Genomic DNA, 23,789 nt, shown 5'->3' with positions numbered 1-23,789 from the left:
GGTCATATTGTTGTGTGAACGCTCACGTGCAGAGCAGGATAGACCCAGGTGTGTGGTTAGCGCCACTCAAAGGGGAGGCAATGAACGTGGCTCCGTCCACACGCCAGCCATAATCGCAGCGTTTATTAGCTCGTTAAGTCCAAGAGCCATTGTCACGGTGACGGACGCCCTTGGGGTTAATTTCTAAAGCAAAGTGGGGACAAGGAGAGGCGGGGGATGGGTGGTCCCTAATGATGGAACGCCAAGTGGCTAGCTCCGTATTTTGCGAGATTGCAAATTGTCTCAGAGATCAAATGGCACCGCGCCGAGATGCCTAAAGTGCGCATTGAGATCCCAAACGGGAATTTCCTATCAAATGAATGATCTCGCATTGCAATTAAGCGACTTAATCAGATGATAGATGTTGCGATGGGATTCCAAAGAGCAGGGAACTGTTGCATTGCCACCGTAATCGCTCACTCTCAAAGGACACAGGCGCGAAGAGGAACCACAGTTTCAGGGTTTGCTGGTTGGTCGGCGCCGTGTCCGACGTTTCGCTCCACGGAACTCAGCCCCTGCCGAAGCTCCCAACACGTGGGTCGCGAATCGTCGCGCATCGTGCGGAACATCGCGTGGTAACAATCCGAACACACTCACGCAGGGGTATCTGCACAGCGCACGTCTGCGTTGCTCTCCCTCCTCCATCAACAAGGTGTGACAGGGATGCCGAGTATGCTGACGACGGCACATTACACCGCACCTTCTATTGGCGCGCTTGGCCACGCACGGTGCGAAATAAATTCAACAAACGTGCACACGCACAACCCGCGCAGTGCGTATGCTCTTGGGCGAGGACATATTTCTTCCCGGGTTGCTAACCTGGACAGACCCGGCGGAAAGTAATCCCTGGGTAAGAGAACCCGCCCTTGTTACCCACCACCCCCCCCACCCCATGTCAAGTCACGGGAAAATGGAGGCAGTAGGGCATGGGTCGGTAGGTGAAGGTTATAGCCAGAGATGACGCTCCTTGGACAGCCCACTGCCTCGGCAGTGATGCACAAGCATAGAGACACATCTTTGCGTGCTGCAAAGAGAAGGCACAGTGGCCGAAACGTTGGCTGCTACATACTTTTAAGGCCATCGTGATGTTTTCTTGACGATTGTGTTGAGTTGCATTGTCGTATGACGAAGGACTCAGCCGTGGAGGAATCATCCACGCCAGAGTTCTTTCATGGCAAGGCCCGCGGGCCACGGGCCGCCCTTGGTGGCCTTTCGTGCAGCCACTGATGTCTGCGGTCCCCGACAATGCACGAAAGTGAAAACACCCCCACCCCATCATCATCGTGCTGCTGCTGTCAAAACCCCAAAGGTTTCAAATGGTGTGGCGGCCCTCACACTCACGATATTTTATCGGCGAAAGTGCCCCACCCCACCCACCTCTGACAATGAGTGAACAACGCTGTTACACCCTATTGCGCTTGCAGACACAGCGATCACGGGGGAGGGGGCGTTGATAGAAAGTGGGGGCTTATTTGACCATACTTCACCAGCTGCTGGTGCCCCCCCTCCCCCCTACCCCGCGCGCGATCAAAAGAATCCAGCGAGGCCACGGATCCCGCGGCGCGCGGTATAAGCGGTGCGCCTGGTGGCTTTTCGTGATTGATGGCCGCAATGCAACGCGACGCGAGCCCAGGCACGGCGGGGCCGCGTGCCCCCCCCCACCCCCTCGTACCGCTCCGCAGTGTACATACAAGGGCCAAGGTTGAGCTGAGAACAAAAGAATATATTAATATAGAGTCGGCGCAATGGCTGCGCATTAGCTTTGTTATTTCTGTGCGTGTGTGGAGTAATAGGAGATGATATTCTACTTCAGCGGGGGGATATTCTGGTAAGGGCATTTTGGGTGGCTGATTGGCCTCGGTGGCCCCGTGGCCTGTTACCCGGTGGCATTGGTGATGTCTATTTTGTTTCTTATTAACTCGCGGTTGCTGAACCCAGGCCCACTCGCTGTTGCTGAACACAGGCCGTCTCGCTGTTGCTGAACACAGGTCCTTTCGCTGTTGCTGAACACAGGCCCACTCACTGTTGCTGAACACAGGCCCACTCATGGGCTGCTGAACGCAGGCCCAAAAAAGGGAATGCTAAAGGTGATGAGAGCGATTGTTAGACACTTGCAACTCGTGTTTACCCAGGAAGGCCTCGCTAAGTCTCATCAGGAACTGTGGGGAGGTCTGGGAAAGGGCATTTAAGCCAAGGTCACAAATCAAGGGCCCAGCTATGCATCCCCTTGGCTTACCAACCTGGATTTTCGCGCCCGCGCCCGCCGATGGAACCCGCAACAAAATTCCTTCCGCTGCCGCGAAGGGCGCGGCACGCGTCGAGCACAACGCGGACTGCGAGGAGCGAGTGAGTTACTGCCCCGCGTCGCACGCCACGTGCGCGGGACCTGGGGCCACGGCTTGCAGACCACGTTTGGTATTGATTGGGGTCCGGCGATCATGACGGATTCGGTCATATTTTGGGCGCTATGCCATCCATCTCAGCGGGCACGGTGCATTTAGGAACTCGCTGGCACCGCTCGCTGCGATTGCCTCCATGGCATCAATCCTCATTGTGCAGGCGGTCGATTTTGTGCTGTGATGTGAATTGTAAGCAGTGGCGGCGCTGGCCCCTTGGGAGCCATGAGCAGGAATTACTCTTTATATAATCCTCGTGAGTTGACAGAAGTGATGTAGACAATAGAGAGACGTCAACGTGAGGCGAGAGGAATGTGGATGCAAATAGAGCGGTGCTGCTATGCGAGATGGGAGTTAGAGACGAGACGGAGATTCATTTGAGCTGATATTTTGATGCACCCATTATTTCCATTTACTTTATCTGGGAGTCCCTTAAGCTGCTTGGTGTCCTTGGCCGCAAATGTATTGAGTTGCAGTGGCAGCGCACATTTTTATTCGTCAAACAAAGCTTTGCTCGCTCTGAGAATCAACGACGTAAAATGTTGTTTTGATTACCATGCAACGACCATCTCAATCACCGAGCACGTGACTGCACATGCCGTTGACGAACAAGAGATCTAAGAAGTGGTTCTATGATATCCACATCCACGGGCCGTTATCAAACACAGGGGATTGGGATACAGGGGTTGGGGAGGGGGGCGATGCACTTCTCTGCAAGAGTCCCGAATGGACACTGCCCCATGCCACGTTGCAATAAAAGTAGCGGAGATAAATATTCTCATTTGAAGCGGCCAGGCACCCACCCAGTGGCATCTGCGTGGTTGGGATAGGCCACGGGTGCAAGGAATTAAATTTGTTGCCCTGTTCGCCCACCGCGTCCATCCCCTGGTGACGACGCACTGCCCTGCTGGTGCAGTGGAAGGCGACTGAGGATGGTGGTGGTCGGTTTTAAATGGAAGTCCTCTCACGTTAGTGGCCAGCGCCCCCTGTTGGGTCGTTGGGGTCCTGGCAGCTCCATCTCCTGCTCCTGGTGGGGGCTTCGACGAGTGGTCAGCGACCACCAATCGACTTGACTCAGGGCCAGCTGGCACTCTCATTCAGCCTCACCAGATGTCTCGCCGCCTCTTGAAATTACGCCCGTGGGCCGTTGTGCATTGGGGTTATTGATCTTTGCAGACTCAGTACAAGTCCGGTTTCTTGGCAGATCGTTTTGGCATCGGGTAAAATTGCAAATTGGTGGACCACATGGGAAAGCTCTGAACCGACCTTGCACCCCGAGTTGGCAGGTCAAGATCCAAGCTTGTCAAAATATCAGCGCATCACAAAACCAGAGAGCCGCTGCTGCCGCTGCTGCTGCCGTGACGGGAGGCGGACCGTGCGATGCCTCTGGCTCTGGCCACTGCTCGAGGAAGCCCCCCCCCCTCCCCCCCTCCTCCCCCTGCACTGCGCGAGATCTTGCAGCAGGCAACCTTCAAGTGCTGGGATGCAGAAGGACATTCGACGGATGGGTACGGAGAGAGTGAGACCAGGCTGATCAGCGTGCAACGGCGAAGGGCGTGGGGGTGGCTCAGGGCTGGTTGCAGACCAAACGTGGTGCTGACGTGAGGTTTGGGTTTATAGATCAGTGCGCTAACCAATGCGCCACCTACCCACCGTTTTACAGAGCAACAGTACCCATATGCTGTTCACAGTGTACCGCTTCAAAGAAGGAAGTTACTTGGGTATGCTGCTGTGTTGGCATTGGTGCACACGGATAATTGACAAAACATACTCAACACATTCTGCAATATCGCTACGGCCTTAAAAGAAAAAGATAGCAGTCAACGCTTTCGGGCGCAACATAAGCGTCCGTCACCTGATGATGGACGCTTGTGTTGTGCCCGAAACGTCGTGATTTATTTTATTTTATACCTACGTGACTTTACCGAAAGAATAAAAGGGTATGGATTCCTGCAGTCACGAAAGCTTCAAATCAAGATTCACCACCCGTTTGCTCATCTCGCGCGTCGGTCATCCCGAGTTTATTGCTCGATGGTTTTTGCCCGCCTACAGGCCGCTTTCGTTTGCTCAGTGACGCAGTGGTCAACACATTGTGCGTTGAACCCGTCGAGCCGAGTAAGATTCCTGGCCCCGGCTACCGTGAGTGGCGAGCGATGGCTGAACTATTCCCAGCCCCTCCAACGCACACGAGCCGGTGTGATGAAGTTATGGTCAGACAAAGTCTTTCAACCAACGTTGAAATCTGGCGACGTTAATTCACGAGTGGACTAGCACAGAGGTCTGAACATTAATTTTAATCAAATGGACACAATGCGGGGGTGTTCGCATGTTCTTAATTGAGAAGAGGCAGGCATGGGCATAATTGGTTAACCTTTATTGAACGCTTCCCACAACATAAAATATGTCGAAGTTTAATCATCTAAGGGGAAGGGGTCTTTAACAACCGCACGTGTTAATATGTAAATATGTGGGCATGCTTTGCATTAGTTAATTAATAATACAATTACTGTAAAACACTTATTGCTCCTGTTTCTATATATATTTAGTGAATATGCATTGTGTAAATTCATCAGACCACATTCTACTCACGATGCGATTCACATGCAATTGGAGAAAACAAGCGAATCGTAAAAAAAAAGAGTACAAATATTCAAGTTTAGTTTAGTACATAACCCATCACAATCTACGTATTCTGTAGATTGTGATGGGCGGACTATTTTTGTTATTGTTGTTACATTGCGGGAGTGTGTGTGCCGATATATATTCTGTGTGTGCCGTTAGATATTCTCAACATATTTTGTTGATTGCGATGGGTGAACTTTTGCTGCTGCTGCTGCTGCTGTTGTTGTTGTAACACTGCGGGAGTGTGCGTGAAAGTGGCAGCATGGGGAGGAGGGTGGTAGGGGGGGAGGCCTCCATCATCCAGCAGTGGCATCAGACGATGAGCGCGTTGAGCAGCGGGAGGCAGACCATGATCTCTGCCGGGTGAGCTCGCTCGATCTCGTTCTCGTCCAGGCGGAGGAAGCGCAGGCGACGCGGGGCAAACGGAGCTGGAGACGGGCACAGCGACGCCACGTCCAGGCCTGCGGGGTGGGGGGGGGTGAGAGAGCGGTGGTGCAGCGGTTAGCGCATTGCGCTCACGAACCCGGCGACCCGAGTGCGATTCCCGCTCACGGCCACCGAGACAAGTGAGGAGTATCTGCATCGCTCATCGGGCCTCCCCTAGGTCGACTCAGCCTCGAATGAGTACCTGGCGCGGTGTGTAAACGCCGACACCAGGGAGACAAAGGCGGTCGGGCGTGGTGCTGGCCACCCATCCCCTCGTGTGACGTGCCGGCATTCATAGCTGCTGCTACTCGCTAACAGCACTTGCCCCAGCAGTCTGTTAAGGCTACACGGGGGGGGGGGGGGGGGTCTTGAGGGGGTGGGGGAGAGTGGGGGGGGTGTGGCTTGGGGTGGCGACAAGGCGGAGCAGCAGACGCGTGCTTGCCCGCTTGCCGCAGGAGTTTGTGGTTGCAGCCCCGGTGGCCGACCTGGTTAATACTGCGGCTACACGAACTAAAACTACTACGCGCTGTCCGCTTCACAGTTAAAGATTCTGTGAGGCCATTCTTCAGGCAATATTTGATAAATGTGATTTAAATCAATCGCAAATTACTTAAATCGCATACTTGCAACATCGCATACTAACAGACTCGTGCCTGCCCACTGGCCTATGCTGCATTCACCGTGAGCCTCAACAGGGACAGCTGCCACTGGGGTGTGGAGGGTAGTGGCTGTCACAGGACGCAGCAAGATGCACTACGTTGGAGGCGCGGTGTGAACATTGCGTGGTGGTGATGATGGTGATGATGATGATGGTGATGATTGTGGGGATATACGCTTGAGTTGGGACGCAGCCGCTCTGCAAGCTGGGTAGCTCTACTGCACTCGAATGATGCCGAATCCCCGCCACTGCCGGCCGCTATTGACTCAGTTGCGAGCCGACTGCTCCCTATTGTAGGTGTGCGCGTATGTTGAACTTCTTTCGCACCGTACGTAGCGAGCGACGAACCGCGCTAATCGGAGGTGCGGAGGAGCGTTCTGTCGCGAGCATACTCGGCATCTCTGTTCACACCTTGTTGGTGAAGGGAGAGAAACATTCAGACTCCAAATTACCACGATGTTCACCCAACAATGTTGTTGGTGTCTCTGTTAGCCGTATCAAATAAGACAAATGGGGGGGGGGGGGTGGGGGTCCCAAAGCCCCACGGCACCCACAGTCGCCCGAGGTGCGGCCTCTTTTAAGTTCCTTGCCCATTTGTCACCTTCCACCTCCAGGGCTTTCACTCTGCAGGTTCTGACCTTCGAATTCCAAAGGCCGCCACCCAATCAGTCATTCTCCCCGCTCACGCGCATGTGCTCCCCGTTAGGGTTCAAGGCGGCCGCGTTTCATGAATCAAGGGCCCGAAATTAAATCTCCTCGGCGCATCCGCCGAGCCTGATCCTTCTTTATTTTTCAATACGCCGAGTGTTTTTTTTATTGAGGCGTTGAATGGAATTTGTGACAATAAAACTGTGGCAACGTCCGCGTCAAGTTTAAAAAAAGCCACAAAGTGGCTTGCATCTCTTTCTCTCTCTCCAGAATATTGCGTTTTTCCACTTTTATTAAAATATCTTCAAAGTAGTTTCCTTTGTGCCAAGAGCCATCGGCATTATGAATGAGCTTGGAGAGCCAGGCCTCTCTCTGTGTGTTTTCATTTATGAAAAGTCCAAGAACTAGTGGAGGTTATTATGCGAACCCGTGTGGATTCCAACACTTGGACAAAGCCAAGCCTGGCCCATGTGTGCCGAAGGCCAGTGTCTGCACAGTATTCCATGCACATTAAGCCTTCAGTTAGATTATCTTACTCAGTTATTTTCTGAAATTAATTATAATTTCCACTACAAAGCCCGTCTCTAATTATTTTTTCACGAGCATGATCAGTTAGCAGGAGACATGCTGGAAATGTTATTTTTTTAACATCAGGTTAGAGAGGTTTATTTCTTCTGTGTATCATGTTAACGTGTCAGCATATTTATGTGTTAATGCGGTGCCAGAGTAAGTGGTGGTTCACGCACTGCACTCTGAACATGGTTTATCTGAGTTCGATTCCCGGCCACAGCCAACATCAGTGGCAAGCGACATTCGAACTGGTCCAGGAAACCAGCTTCACCAATTCACATAGACCAGCGTGGTGAAGTATGCTCAAGCAACCCGCACGACTGACACCACGTGTGGAGGCCTTCACTCAGCAGTGGATTTACAAACGGCTGTAAGTAATTATTATATTTTCACATTATGATTTATGATTTTGCCATTCTAGCTACCCAAAAAAATACCTCCCTTGACGAATCCTTCTCATCATCTCCCGTTAATGTTTGTTCACCCTCTGGACTCCAATTTAAAGCCCCCTTATGAAGTCAGCCTACAGTGCGAAGGGACAAGTGGCCACGGGAGGTAATGACAGGGGAGTCAGCCTGCAGTGCGAATGGACTGGTGGCCACCGGAGGTAATGACAGGGGAGTCAGCTTGCAGTACGAGTGGACTGGTGGCTGCGGGAATGTTCGAGAATAGGATCGTGGCCAGGTGATGGAAGAGGTTCGGTAGAGTCTGCTGCTGGAGCGAGCGGTCTAGAACCAGCGACAAGGTTCGGGAACGGGGGCGTGGCCTCGGACCGTATATAAGGGAGATGCGCTGGAAACTCGGGGCTGTTGCAGTGGGGGTCTCCGCCTGTTCGAGTGAACGTGTCTCTACAATAAAGAAACCATCTCAAGACAAGTGTGTCAAGTCGTCATTACACCTGCAATGCCTGGCAAGCCCAGGTGGTCACCCATACAAGAAGCAACTCAGGCTCATCGGTCCTGCTGAGCTGAGTCCGGGCACATCCAGGGCGATCTGGGCGTAGTTCGTCAAGCGCTGAGACGTGAAAAGGCTCTCCCCATCAATAACTCACTCATGACCGCTGGAGATCATGTCGTGTTCATCTTACTCGTTTCAAATAAATGGGCTGAGTGCTTTCACTCTGCTTGCGAGCTGCTCTCGACTATGACGATGATATCTAAACTGGTTCTGGGATCTGGGTCACTCCGCTCCACCAATCGGCACTGACCAGCATGGTGAAGTATGGTCAACCCCCCAACCCCCCATAACTGACACACCCAGCAGCGGATTGCAAAAGGGCTGTAAATCATCATCAAACGACGACCGTCAGCCAAGTGTCCGTATCGCATCACGGGATTGTGAAACGATAGCGACAGCTCTAGAGAGGCCTTCATCCAGCAGTGGATTAAAAATAAGAGATCTCCACGTGTGCGCGTGCACGTGTGCGCGTACTCTTGATGCGGTTGTGGTTGAGGTAGAGGTGCTCCAGCTGGGGCGGGATCTCAGGGATCTTGGACAGCCGGTTGTGCCCCAGCGCGAGCTCCACCAGGGTCGAGATGTTAAATATGGTGGCCGGCAGGCCCTCGTCCGTCAGCTTGTTGAAGGACAGGCGGACGGAGAACAGGCGCCCAAAGCCGCCAAAGTAGCCCTTGGGGACGGACGAGATGAGGTTTCCCTCCAAGAACAGCTGGTAGAGGCTGGTCGGCAGCTTCTCGGGCATCTTCGTGAGCCGGTTCCCATGCAGATTCAGCTGCACCAGATTGGACAGCCCCTTAAAGGTCTCGCCGGTGAGAGCGCCGTCGGCCAGGCTGTTGCCGGTCAGGTCCAGCAGGAGGAGGTGGGAGAGGCCGGAGAGCGACTCCGCGGGGACGCTCGCGATCTTGTTGTAGGCCAGCCGCAGCTGCTGCAGGCTGCCCGGCAGGCCCCTGGGCACCTCCGCGAGGGCGTTGCGCTCCAGGTAGAGGTGCAGGAGGTGCTTGAGGCCGCCCAAGGCGTCGGCCTCGACGCTGGCCACCCTGTTGTCGTTGAGGTTCACCCAGCGCAGCTCGCTGGCGTTGGCGAAGGGGCCGGCGCGCAGGGTGCGGATGAAGTTGTGCTGCAGGTAGAGGTGCATCGCGCGCGAGGGCACCTCTGGAACGGAGCGCAGGCGGCGGCCTTCGCAGTTGAGCGCTGTCGAGAAGCTCGGCGGGCAGTAGCACTCGCGGGGGCAGTCGCGGTAGAAGTGAGGACCCTCGTACAGGATAGGGTCCCCCTCCGGTCGAGGGGTAGCGGCGCCCGGAGGGAGAGGAGCCGAGGAGCTGCCCTCCTGAGCGGCGGCGGTGGTCGCGCTGGAGGTCACGAGCAGCAGCAGCAGCTGCGGCGAGGTCAGCTGGAGTGGGAGCCTCATGGTGCCGGGGACTCGGTGGCCTGGACATAACGGTGCTCGAGCCGTTAATTTACTTTCCTCGGTATCGTTGTTATCATAGTCGTCATCATCATCACGGAAGTCGTTATCAGAAGTGTCATGCGTAATGAGTGTCACAGTTGACACCATCATCATTGATGTTGTCTTAATCATCAACATTGTCATCATCTCCATCATCATCAGTGGCATCATCATTATATGCATTATAATAATCATGGTTATTGTCATTATCGTCATCGTCATCATTAGAATCATCTTCGCCATCATGTTCATCAATAACAGCGTTTGCTAGTGATGGAAGTTGGTTACTGTTGGGTACTGTTAGCGAATTTATGAGATGACAAATTCCAGCAGGGCCAAAGTGGTAAACAAATCTTCGCTTGTATTTCATGAACTTGATGATGAAACTTAACAGATATATATTTATACATTTACAAATGCCAGTTTTTAACTTGGACCACTTAGGGCTCCAATGCAAAAGCAACCTTGGCCCGTGAACATCTCTCACGGGAACCGGGTTCACAGGCTGCATTGTCAGCTCCACGCACCAGGGTGCTTGGTGGAGGTTCAAACCCGGCGGCAGCCCTGGTTAATACCGCAGACGTTCAAGATCACCTGCCATCGTTCTTGAACGGGTAGGTCGGTCATCGTGTTGCTAGCGTCTGGGTCCAAATTCGGTAAATTCTCAAAAATGCCCCGCAAATTGAGGTTAGACAGCAGCAAGCAGCATCGCGCCCTGCTCTGAAACTACTACTGCAGCCAGTGTTTGTGAAACACTGCGGTGCCTTCCTTAGCGATAGCGTTGCACTTTAAGAATGGCTCGAACACGAAATGCACTAAAATAATAATATTATTGTACTATGTACGTTTAACTTCTTTCTCACCGTACGTAGCCAACCGTACTAATCGGAGGTGCCAAATCTTACCTGTAAGAAACACAATGGATGAATGGGCTCACCTGGTTCACAGGTATGTGGGGGGGGGGCTTTCAGGTGCTGGTGAAATAATTTTGGGGTGCATCACGTGACCGCATACACATGCTGTACAAGCTACGAAACTCAATTGTATCTCAGTTGTGTGGCATTCGTTAATATACGAGTTACAATGATTTACTATTTTCAGTCGTGTCATCAGAATGATCACAAGTTTTTTATGTTTGTTAGGGACTGATTTCCAGCTGATTTGGTTCAGTATTTGGTTCAGCACATACAGTACATACTTGTTAACCCCTTATCAGTGCCTACCTTATTACAGACCAATTCAGATCTTATTGTTCACCCAGTGCCCTTATAAATCTCAACGTTCATCCGACAAAGTCCCATCACAAGGGAGAAACGCAAACAAATAGACAAACTTGTTTTGCCCGTATTGAAACGGCTGTATGTCACATGCACCTGAAAACTCACTTTCCCTGTACAAAAATACGGGGCAAACCGTATGGGTCGACACGGTAAGCACATATAAGTTCACGAATCCATGGCCCCTTGAGCTACTTGGGTCCCTAAGCGTATGCTTAGTTTGCTTGTCACTTGCACCGAGACTGGATGCGGAAGGTCGGGCACCAACAACATCCCTCGTCTGCTTGTTCCACCTGGATGCCGGGAGGCCAGGTGGCTTTCGTGCTCGAGCCACCTGGCCCGCCAGGAAATACCTGGTTCGCGGGCATCAATCATTGTGACGGTGTTGACGAATAGGCTCGCACATCTAGACGACCACACACGCAATCGGCTCACCTGGGGCTCAGCTGGTCGGGCACTCGGACCCGGTGCGGTCGTTCAACCCAGACGCCGGTCAGGGAACCTCTTTCCTCCTGTCCCTCCCGGAGCCTGAGCCCGGCCGCTGCGCGTCTGCACCCTCTCGGCACGAACCTCGCTCCGAAACGAGCCCAACACGCGACGTTCGTTCCGCGCCGCCTCCTCCTTGTTCTCTCCCTGCCCCCCCTACTCCCACTCCTCCCCGCACCCCGCACCGTGGTACTGTTGCAAACCCACACAGACGTCACTCCTTTGGCCTCTCCGTGCCCCACGTTTGGAGAGATGTGCGTCCCTCCTCCGCTACCTCCCTCCTGCGCCACCGCCTTACTCGCTACCCCGCAGCCCTCTGCTCATCCTTTGTTTGGTCACCCACAAAAGCAGCCGCTTCCACGTGGGCCCCTACGAACAGGTTGGCTGGTTTTCACGCGACGTTCACGGGACATTATTTACGAGATGCAATCGGGATATAAGATTTTTCAAAAGCTCGCCCTCGGCTCTCCCACCGCTTTATATATATACAAATTATTCGACCTTTTCCTCCCCCCCCCACCACTTTCTGCCTCCTGCACTCTCAAGGGTGGCCAAGAGAGAGGCGTTGTGATATCGCGTTTGTGTGTATGCGTGGTAGTCGTACGGAAAATGTTTAATATCTTGGACACACTATTTTCATCTTGGTATTCACAATATGCTTTTAACTATTACTTTTACGTTCACGACAGACATACAAATTAGCTTTTTTTTAGAAAAAATATTAAACTTGTGTTTCTTTTTCTCTCTTCAAACATGTGAACTCTCGTTAAATGTTGGCGATGAATATGACAGTTCCACGTGATCGGGAACCTCACCGTCAACATATCAACATCACCCCAATAGTCGAGGTCATAGTTTTAGAAAATGTGGCAAAACTGAACGCACCATCATCGCCATCCCCAAATTGAATGAAAAGGCCAGTTGGCCTTGGTTTCTCTGAAACCCTGGTATTTTATGAGCAGTGTCCCCACCCATCAGGAAAGGTGGACCAAGCAATTTGCATTTGAATTACAGCCCGGACCGGTTGGCACACGATGCCCAAGTGGGAGCCCCACTTCGTAATTATTACCCACGTCATTTAGAAAGTTTGCAATGGATGACGTTGTGATATCGTAGGCACTGCGCAAAGAAAGTTCCTGCTGGGAGTGGGACATTGCACGCAACCATTGATTCTTGAGTTCACGACGCACACGGATCGGTGCGAAACCACCGCAGCCAATTGAGGCACAACCGTTCACCGCAACGCAACTAACATTATCTTTAGACTCGAATTGACAATGCGTCCAATTCCCCGGAGGGAATTCATCCCCCCCCCCCCCCCGAAGTTCTCTCCTGAGCGACGCCATCCGTGCTACTCGCGCGACATGTGCGAGCGTTCACGCGCCCGCGTGACGTCACAGCTGCGGCATCCGTTCTGAATTCGTCTTTCGCCGCGTTATGTTTTGAGAGCGAACGTCGCCGGGCCAGGACGCCCACGGGCGCGAAGTTCAGCCGCAAAGAGCCTCAGCTGGTCGCACGAACGCGATTCTTATGAAGCCCAAGATAATTGACTCCTTTGCGCAGGATCAGCGTCTTGAGAGACGCCCGAAAAGGTGATGTCATTTTGCGAGCGTCTGAGAAATTTGATGTTGCCGTGGGAATTCTCTCCGCCTCACCCCTCTGACGCCCACGTGCCCCCACCTCGTCCCCCTCTTCCGAGTCTGCGCTTTGCGCGGAGAGAGAAAGGAAATGTGAATGCGGCGCGAATGTTGCTCGCCGCGGCGCGAGGCTCGGGAGAGGTTTGAGTCCACGTCTCGGCTCGCTCCTTATCTCGCGACGAAAGGCGATGCTCACAGGCTCGTTGTTTATATTCCCTCACTGCAATGTTTGTTTACGCTGGGAATATTTAAAAAAAAATGTGAATATGGGTTTGCAAAAAAAAAACATCCTCAGATGGCTTGCTCAATTAGCCAACCAGCAAGTTAACACAAATAATGTAATATTTTCAAAACTCTGCTTTGTGTGCGACGGCTTGGGGAGGCTTTCATCGAGCAGTGGATGGATCCTGGTTGATAATGATACATAGCGGGAAGTGGCGGTGCAGCTGTCACACACACGTGGTGTTTGTGCGTTGTGAACCGAGTGACCGACATTCGATTCACGGTCATGGCTCAAGTCGGTGGTGCGTCATCATTTGAACTGATCCTGGGCGCCCCCTTCACCGGCCCACACTGACCAGCGTGGTGAAGTATGGTCAAACAGCCTCTTCTTCACAGCACACAGATGACATTTTGAAGGTGATGTATTAACAAAAAAATATATATTCCAGAATGAAAGAGCATTCTTGATAAATGTGCTGGTGTGTAATATGTCAAATGACCCAGGCAAAAAAAATTCGCCTTTCAACGATCGCTTTCGCATAAAACATAAAACCAACGCACTCCAGTTCCGTGGCGGCTCTATTCACCTATAGGCAGCTTCTTGTGCTGCGTCCTCTCTCACATAACGCTGCCTTTCATTGCGGCACGGGGGGTGGCGGCAGCGGCAGTTACCGCGGAACTTGGCACAAGTTTGATAGCCCCAGGAGCGGTGGAAACCGCACCGCCGTCACAAGCAACCCTTCAGACATGTGCGGCCAATTCTGCAAATTACGTTGCTTTTATTTTATTTTTTGGACCCTTTGCCCCCCACCCATCCCCATCGTTCTCCGTTGCTCGAGGCACCGCAGCACCACGGGGCTCTCTCTGGCTTTTGTGGAGGACCCTGATTTTGTTTGTATGTTGGGTGGGATGAGGGAAGGAGACATGGGATCGTAATTGGCGCGTCCTGTGAACTCTAACGACACCTTTCGGATCGCAACATTTTTATAACGCATCTCGATCGTGCAGCAGCTGGCTTCAGGGAAATTGGAGTTCAAGTGCATCGCGATCGTTCGGTGAAATCTCGATGTTATCCGGCAGGCCAATGAGTGGCAGCGGTGTCCCCGGGATAAAACAACAAACTTCACGTCATTTATTAAAAACGTATTTATTGTTCACCTGCGTAGAGTGGGGGTGCAGACGTGGGACGTCTCGCCTGTTGTTGTTGTTTCTTGAAGTAATCGGTTTTACCTGCCGACGAGTTTGCGTTCGCGTTGGCACCGAGTCACTGAGGAGCAGCTACCAATCAACCCATAGGTGACGGACGACAGAAGTTTATATAAAAAAAAAAACAGCAGTGACACCTCCACGCTTTTCCGAGTTGCTTTGAGTTACCGCCGGGCGAGTTGGGAAGACTTTCCCAGATTTCTGGCCGGAGCCTGAGAAGCGAAATTGTTCGAAAGAATCCACGAATTGACTGCCGACTCGAGTCGTCAAAAAACACGGGGAGGGGGCTGTGGGGAGCGTTCGTGCATCCGGGGTGTGTAATCATCATTTGTGATCCGTGTTTTAAAAGCGAAACCGGTGTGCCAAGTTCGTTTGCAACTTACAAACGCGTGGCTTTCAAAACGCTTTATGAACGAAACATGTTTGAGACTTGATTTGAAGCTTTCGTGACGGCAGGAATCCATACTCTTTGGATCTTTCGGTAAAGTCACGTAGATAGAAAATAATAATAGACCGTCTTCTGAAGACGGTTGCTTGTTGTTGCGATCTAAACGTCGTGATCTATAATTTTTTCTACCTACGTGACTTTACCGAAAGAACCAAAGAGTATGTTTTAGACTTTCATGGCCTTGTCCTCTCCCCCTATTAAAATGCGGTCAAGGTGCAGCCCTGCAATTGCCCGCTCACACCGCTGCTGGCGGATCGGCCTCCACGTGGAAAGGGCCTCTATTTATAACTGTACTGCCGGGTGGGTGGGTGGGCGACGATCTTACAGACTTGCTCATTGTTTCGACTGCCACGTCAGGGGATCGAACCGGTGAACCCCCGAGTTTAGAAGTCGCAGTGCGCGCTCACCGTTACATCGCGGCGGCGTCCCCACCCCACACCGGCTCCCCTTCGACCCGGGCGTCTGACGGGCTGGGTGTTGTGTGCGCCACCATCGCTACGTTAATAACGCCCGGCACACACCCCCCCGCCCCCCCCCCCCCGTGCGAGCAGAACTGAATGTCACCTGAGGGACGGATAATTGCCGCGACTCTGTAAGCTACATCTTGGAAGAATTACGGAGGGGAATGCTCTGGGGGCCACGTTTGTGTAGCGTGATGAAGCCACGGCCCCTAGCGATCCCCGTGTCTGAAGTGTGCAAACGCCTTCGGTGCCGCGTCCAAACATCACTCACAATTCTTCGAAGCGTCTGGGATGTTGCCAATCGCGTTTACTGCGGTGCTACGTACACGCGTGTCGTAAATATTCGTGTTGCGCCGTACGCGTAGGATGATGCCTGCTGATGCGCATTCTACACGAGGAAGATGTCTCGGTGTGATATAAAAAATAATGTTGGCAAGATACATCGTGAACGACACGTGTGACGTACCCACCCCCCCGATATAGCACGGTTGCCCACGCACGGCGCGAATGAAGTTCAACATACATACAATGAACCTCATAATCAACGTTTTTGGGTTTAGATCGCGTTATTTATAAATGTGTCGTAACCCTCCACCACCCGACACGGCCAATCAGTAAAAAAGTGTCACGTTGACAAAAGACAAATAGTTCACTGCTTTAGCCCACCGGTGTGTTGAAGCGTGAAACCACACACGCTTCAACACACCGGTGGGCTAAAGCAGTGAACTATTTGTCTTTTGTCAACGTGACACTTTTTTACTGATTGGCCGTGTCGGGTGGTGGAGGGTTACGACACATTTATAAATAACGCGATCTAAACCCAAAAACGTTGATTATGAATACTATTGGTCACGAAAGCCTACGCGTTATACAATGAACCTGTAAGAAAAAAGAAAATGTAGATTATACAAGATGATACCAAAATATTAACATGTTGGAAGCTATCATTGCAGCTGGAGCCATGGCAACTGCGCCGTGGTGTCCGTCGCGCCGTCTAGATGACGAAGTGACGGCACCGCCGCAGGCACGCGTAGGCGTCGCTGGGGATATTCCACGAGGCGAGGCGGTTCCCGTCGAGACGGAGCAGCGAGATACGGGAGTAGTCCTGGGGCGCCGTGCTCCGACAGAAACTCTCCACGGAGAACTCTGCTCCCGCGGGGACACGGGGACGAGGGGAGAAGGGGACGAGGGGACACAGGGACAAGGGGGTACAGACACAGGGATATGCGACGAGGGGACACGGGGACAGGAAGGCGAGGGAACATGGTGGTACCAAGTGACAAGCGGTGACACGCGGAGACACACGGAGACGAGGGGACATACGGAGACAAGGGGACACGGACAAGGGGACACACGGAGACAATGGGACAAATGTCGACAGTTACATGATGCCGATTCCACAAGGGTCCGTGATATCTATATATTATTTACAAAGCGTTATTCTGATAACCACGATTACTTTGCAAGTTAAATGTAGCCTCTTGAAGTGGTTCAAATGCGTGGCCGGGTGGAATAAATTACCGTAAAAAATAATAATAAAAAAGCCAAGATGATATTTCAACATTGTCCAGACGAAAATGACTTCTCGCCAATTAAAGTATACAGTTATACACAAACAGATGAAATCATCGTGGAATCGCTGACAATTAAGGTCTCAGTTGGCGGAGACATTCCTGAGTGGCCCGAATTTGGCACGGCTCCAGCAAGGCAGCCGCTGCAGCGAGATTACTCCCAGCTGACCTGGGGCGGTCGCTCGCTCGCTCACTCACTCGCCCGCTCGCCCGCCCGCCCGCCGCTCTCTACAAACGGCGGCCAGAGGCCCTCTCGGTCACTTTCATGGAATTCACGCCAGGAGTCTCTCCGTAAATGCCATCCGGGCTGCCGGCCACATGCGCGTGCCCCCCTCCCACGAGCCGGCAACGCTCTCAACTCTAAGGCGCATTCGTGTGCTTTGGCCTTTACGAGCGTTCTTATCGCCGGGCAGCCGTGCTTTGCATTTCGTTTTTTTTACGGTTTTCTCTTTATTGAAACAAAACAATCGTTGTTTTAGCGGTGTAGTAATAATAATAATAAATGCATTTATGTAGCACTTTTCATCAAGGATCTCGAAGCGCTGTACAGGACACAGCAGCAGACAATCAGCATAAAAAGAATATTATAAATACATAAAAAAAAACATTTACTAAATTAACTTTAAATGTAATAAGCGGAAGCGTATAAGTAGTTTTTTTAAGGCGCATTTTTAAAATGTCCACAGACTTAGAGATCCTGAGTCTGTGGACATTGCCTGGGGGATACACGGCCACTTCCCCAACGACCTCCGAGTGAAGGGCGTTTTAAACGTGTACAAGGTATGGTTTCCATCTGTGAAGTGGAAAAAAACTGGGATGTATTCCATGGGAAGAGGATTAATTTATTACGATGCCAGCTGAGGGGAGAATGAGATGTCAATGCATTGTCTTGAGAGGTGTGTTATTGCAACGTTGATAACACAAAACGTGGACTTGTATAGTTACAGGGAGGGCTTTAAATGTTTCACAGGATAGCTAGGTAGGTCAACAAGACGATGTTCCTGGGGAAACCAGGAGAGGTGGCAACCCTCGTCATCTTGGTTGCTTGTGTATGGTCATTTTGTCAATCTGCTTCTGCATGAGGGCCTTCCCAAGCAATGCGGTTCATGGGGGTTGTTTGACCATATTTCTCCATGCTGGTCAGTGGTCGTTGGTGAAAGCAGGGGGCGTAGATGTTGGGGACATAGTACAGGATAACAATGGACTTTCTTGAAATGCCCTCTGATGACGTGGCCCAGGAGCAACCTACACCACTTGCACGTGGTCACCCATACCACGTGGTCACCCATACCACGTGGTCACCCATACCACGTGGTCACCCATAGCACGCTATCCAGGCTCAAAGCCTGCTTACCCTATGGCCACGTCACATTCCGAGTGATTTGGTGAGACGCATTGTGCTATTGTATATACAGCAGCCTGGAACACATCTTTTTTGCACAGTGGTTCATGCATATAGGCACCAAGGGGCCGTATCGAGTTGAGAGCGGCTGTAACATGAGGTTGACGGATCACTGGACGATGAGAGCAGTGTGCATGTGGAGTTTGTAAGCTCCGTGTCTGACATCCACTAACCCCGGCCAGGTCACCCAGCTTTGAACTTTCCTTGGGAATTTTCATTCTGCGTGAGGTGGGTGAATTTGAGTTCCCCTTTGAGTCTATCTCGGAAGATCATCAGCACAGTTTTCCCCAAAAGATGCTTCTACAAATAATGTTTGCGTAATTTTTCTCCAAATTTGATCCCAACTGTGCTGTCGTTGCCACGTCACGTGAGATGAAGCTTTTATTAGGATCTATTTCAAGGCAGTGCCGACCCTTCGGCATGAAAGAACGACCCGCGGAAGCTGATCTCACAGAGCTACCTCCGACATCCTCTTTGTCGGTGTTTACAGCACTTTCCCACCCGCCGTGCCACAGAGGGGTTGTTGTCGCATCACAGTCAACCCGATATTTGAATTCTTAAAGATCAAGTTTTGCAGAAACAAACTTCACGTGACTTTCTTCGCATCGCCTTTTGTGACTGAACTGTTGATCAACTCGCTGCACTTGAGAACCCAGAACCCAGTTTGATCACGGGCGGCTGGAGCCTGGATTCGAACCCAGGCTCTCAGCCTGACTGACCTCCAAGCAGCTCTGCCACTTCTCTTCTCTGGAATGTGAGACGCCGAACGGGAAATGTGGACGTGAGTTCGCGCCTCAAAGGTGTGGCCCCGTGGGGGAGACATCTCGCAGAGGAAGCAGCAGCTGCTGTTGCCATCACGACCTTGCCCCACCTTACCTCGCTCCCCTCGTCTCGTGTCGTGTCCCCTCCCGCTCGCTGCGCTCTCAACCTCTCTTACTCCGAACCGTTCCCCGCTCTAATTGTGCACAATCACCGTTTCCCTACTTGTCCCCTTGCTCTGGAGCAAGCTTCCCCTCCTCCCTGTTGAGTTTCCGCTCCTCCCTCGGGACCCCCGCCTCTTCTCACTGGTCCATCCTCTTCCCTCCATCCCTAGGCACCCACCGTCATTCCGGTACTCGCTAAACCGCCCTCACTATACCCCATCCCTATTCACCGTATCGCTTTTAGTCACAATAATTGTACCACTCATAAACCCTTGCAAAGCGCCTTGGATAAAAGCGCTCATTAAATACAAGATGAGAAAGGGAAGACAGCCGAGGCCGAAGGGGAGCCTTCCTTGGGCACAGCGGCAGGGGCAAGGGAAGAAAATCTAGAAAATTAAAAAAACAGCGGCTGCAGTGGCGGTGGTTCAAACGATCTCTCGTGCGAAAGCGACCCTGTTTGCACAGACATTTTGCGATGTGGTTCGCACGTGTACAATTTGATAAACCCAAATGAATAATAGAACTCAATAGAATTTGATTTTATTCAGTGTCTACTGCACATGCAACGGCATATCAAAACCGCTTGGTACAAAACACTTGGGATATCGGCATGCCTGGGTAAATGTGGATTTGTTTTGTATTTACAGAGAGACATTGAGTGCAAAGGAAGAGGTAAATGGGAACATCTTGGACGTGGAATATGAACATGGGGAGGGTGGTGGGGGGGAAGCTACGATGCTGCTTTATGAGGCGAGCGGTGTTGACGAAGAGCGCCGGGCGGATTGGTGGCGCTGTGGGTCGAGCACTGCGCTGTTACGATGTCGGAAGATCGTGAGTGTTAAAAATAAATACAGGGTGCTTCAAGACAATGTTAAAAATTATATGGGACTATCGTTTTTAATGGAAAAAGAACGGACAATACACTGTAACATGATAAATTCATAATAAATATTTTTGGGTTAGATCGCGTAAGCATAAATGTGTCGTATGGCTCCACCACCCGACACAGCCAATTAGTAAGGGATTTGTCTCGTAAACAAAACGCCAATTAGTTACTACTTCAGCCCACCGGTGTGTTGGAGAGTAAATCCACAACATGCTAAATGGCTGTGTCGGGTGGTGGAGGGTTACGACACATTTATACTTACGCGATCTAACCCAAAAAAACCCTTTATTATGAATAATATTGGTTGCGAAAGCCTACGTGTTAAACTGATGATTACAAATGTATGTTAATAGCTTCGAAAAGTCAAAGAATCTCCACTTGCTCGCCATCATTGTCAACGCGTGCCTGGAATCTTCTCCCGGTGGTCTCCAGAGCTCGGAGGAGGCACATATCTCGGGGCATTGTTCGCAAATTCTCAGAAGTGTTGAAAACATTTTGAAGCACCCTGCAAACACATCTGGTTACTCGCTCGTCATTCCGTCACCTGCCCAACGTACCGCTGACGTTGTTCGCCTGCAGGTAGAGGTACTGCAGGTTGCGGTGCACGGCGGGGATGCGGTCGAGGTTGTTGTACGCGAGGTCGAGCTCCAGGAGGGTGGACACGTTGAAGGCCTCCGCGGGCACCCGCGGACTGCTCAGGAAGTTGCCGGCCAAGCGCAGAAACTGCAGGTTAGGGAACTGTTGAAAGTAAAACTCGGGCACTTGGCTGATGGCGTTCCACTCCAAGTAGAGCTGAAGCACGTGGCTCGGCAGGCCGCCGGGAAGGTCGTCGAGTCTGTTGTTGCTCAGGTTGATGTGAACGATGGACTTCAAGCCGGCGAAGGCTTCCGACTTCACCACCGCCATCTCGTTGCCGTGCAGGAGCAGCAGCGTGAGGTTGCCGAGGTTGTGGAAGACTCGGCCCTCCAGGACGCGGATCTTGTTGTGCGCCAGCCTGAGCTCCTTCAGGCTCGCCGGCAGGTTTTTGGGGACCTCGGTCAGATGGTTGTAGTTGATGTAGAGGTACTGGAGCCGGGCGAGCTGCGAGAAGGCCCCCTCGGAGACGTTGCCGCTCGAGATGCGGTTGCCGTCCAGGATGATCTTGCGCAGCCCCGTCGCGTTCCCGAAGGCCCCCTCGGGCACGGACTCGATGAGGCCGCGCTGCAGGTAGAGGTATGCCGTCCTGGCCAGCGGCGGCGGCACGCGGCTGAGATTGCGGGCGTCGCAGAACATGGACGTGGGCCAGAAGTGTGGGCACTCGCATTCGGGAGGGCAGTCCGGGGAGCCGAGCACGCGGCGCACGTAGGCGCGGTCGAGGCGGCCCTGCAGGGTGAGGAGGCTCGGCTCGCCGGCCTCGAGGTCGAGCTCGATGGGCATGCCCCCATAGTCGTGAGAGGCGGCCGGGCCAGCGGTGAGCAGCACCAAGAGGGGCAGCAGCTGCGGCAGCGGGGACTGCACGAGGCGCGCCATGGAATCTGTCCAGATGTTGACACGGGTTATTATACACGGGGTGGAGGGGTGGGACACATTGGGTGATTATATTTATTTTAACAAATATTCAGACTGAATTGCATTAACATTGATGCGTGAATTCTTTTTTGAAATGCATTTAAGACTTTTTTATTTATTAAGTGTCAACGTTGAACATTCGTCAATTATATTTCGTCTCAATTCACTCGGGGGGGTTCTTGGCCGAGTTTGTAAACGACTGATTTTGAGGTGATCCCACAGGAACAAGAAATGTATATATCCATACTTAATCATAGATACAATATTAACTTAAAGAGTAAACAATTACATTTGTTTAATTCCAGCGTTAAAATCCTGTCAATGAAAATAACCCTGTGTGTCCTGACCTTTGGGCCACGCTGTACACTGATTGACAGCTCCGTGCGTGTGAATGAGTCGGGATCGAGTCGGGATCGGAGATCGTGTTTATTGAGGTGGCTCAGAGGTCAGAGCGCGGAGCCGGCTCCGCTGAGATGAGGGGTTTGAATCGAGGCTTGCTGCCTGACGGTAAACCGGGGTTCTCAAGTGATGGTCTCTGCCTGGTCACCAATAGTTGTACAAAAGAGCCACCGTGTTGCAATGTGGTTCTGCACTTAGTTTCGCTACCTCCTCGTGCCGAGTTATACTCCTGGATTACTATCTAGGTATGTAAACTATCAACTCATATACTCATGTACCTACCTATCCACCCAGCTGTAAAACTACCACAATGCATACCTTATATACCTACTAACCTACCCATCCATCCACGTATCTGCCGACTAACTCACAAACCCACCACCTACCTACCAATCCATCAACCCACGTACCTACACACTCTCCTACCCACTAAAGACAAAGATACCCCGTATAGCCTTAACAGACTGGAGCAGCAAGTGCTGTTCTCGAGCACCTATAAAGGCCGGCACAGCACACGAGAGGGTGGTGGCCAGTACCACGCCCGACCGCCTTTATCTCCCCAGTGGCGTTGTTTACACACCACAGCAGGTACTCTTGAGGCTGAGTCGACCTAGGGGAGGCCCAGGATCGGTTCAAATAATCGTCACTGATGTTGGCCGTGAGCAGGATTCGAACTCCGGTTGGCGGGTTCGTAGCGCAGCACGCAAACCGTTACGCTACCGCTCCCCACACCCACCCATTAACCCACGTACCTACTTTCCTACAACTACCAACCCACTCACCTATCCACCTACCTACCCACACAACCTACTCACCAGTTCACATACCGACCCACCCACTCACCTCCAACCCACGCACTGACCTACCTACCTGCCTCCCCAATCACTCACGTACCAATCCCCCCATCCACGGAAAAATCCACGTGGTTTATATTCGTCACATTAATGCCACGCTCATTTGGCTGTGCATGCGTAATGGAGAAGTTTGGGAGAAGCAGAGCTGACTGACCAAATGCACTTTAATAACAGAAAAATCGCGTTCCAACAATCATCAAATTAACATTTCCACTGCAGGAAGACTGCAGTCATGGAAAGTTGAGCAACACTATGGAAACAATAATAACCGAAATTAGAATGTAACATACAGTATACAGCACTCTGTGCATATTTGTATATGTCACAGTGCTGTGAAGTACATCGTCGCGGTGACACAGGTAAAACAATGCGCTCTTTGTACCACTAAAAGACACATCGCATCATGATGTCAACATGTAAGTTCAGATTGTTACGCTTGACACCTGTAAACAAGTCGTTCGATACCACCGATGACACAACGATCCGAGACTAGGCCTGGCCCTCTTTGTCTCTCGGTCACGATCTCTAGACGCGCACCGTGCGAGGCACGCATTGAAAGCTCAGTCAACCTAGGAGAGGAACAGCACCGGTTCAGATAGCATTCGCCACTGATGTTAACCGTGGCTGGGAACCGAACTCAGGTCGCTGGGTTCATAGCGCAGTGTATCAACCTCTGTGCCACCCCTCCCCATATTCATCACGAATG

General features: G+C 51.9%; 2 protein-coding genes across 2 annotated transcripts; both read right to left on the bottom strand.

The window, feature by feature from the left end:
- Positions 1-4,788: 4,788 nt before the first annotated feature.
- Positions 4,789-11,618, bottom strand: LOC144721363 (keratocan-like). Its single transcript, XM_078598926.1, has 3 exons — positions 11,476-11,618; positions 8,791-9,744; positions 4,789-5,518 (listed from the first exon to the last, which is right to left on the bottom strand). Exons 2-3 carry the CDS (start codon positions 9,722-9,724, stop codon positions 5,370-5,372), a joined length of 1,083 nt encoding a protein of 360 aa, XP_078455052.1. The 5' UTR covers positions 9,725-9,744; positions 11,476-11,618; the 3' UTR covers positions 4,789-5,369.
- Positions 11,619-16,268: 4,650 nt separating this feature from the next.
- LOC144721423 (lumican-like) lies at positions 16,269-21,791 on the bottom strand. The gene is made up of 2 exons (XM_078599037.1): positions 20,840-21,791; positions 16,269-16,646 (listed from the first exon to the last, which is right to left on the bottom strand). The coding sequence occupies exons 1-2, from the start codon at positions 21,789-21,791 to the stop codon at positions 16,495-16,497; spliced, it is 1,104 nt and encodes a 367-aa protein (XP_078455163.1). The 3' UTR covers positions 16,269-16,494.
- Between the last annotated feature and the right edge of the window lie 1,998 nt (positions 21,792-23,789).

This window comes from Lampetra planeri, chromosome 11 (assembly GCF_965212315.1).
Source record: "Lampetra planeri chromosome 11, kcLamPlan1.2.h2, whole genome shotgun sequence".
Lineage (NCBI taxonomy): Eukaryota > Metazoa > Chordata > Hyperoartia > Petromyzontiformes > Petromyzontidae > Lampetra > Lampetra planeri.
The sequence above is the reverse complement of the archived record's forward strand: the minus strand, read 5'-3'. Positions and strand labels throughout refer to the sequence as shown.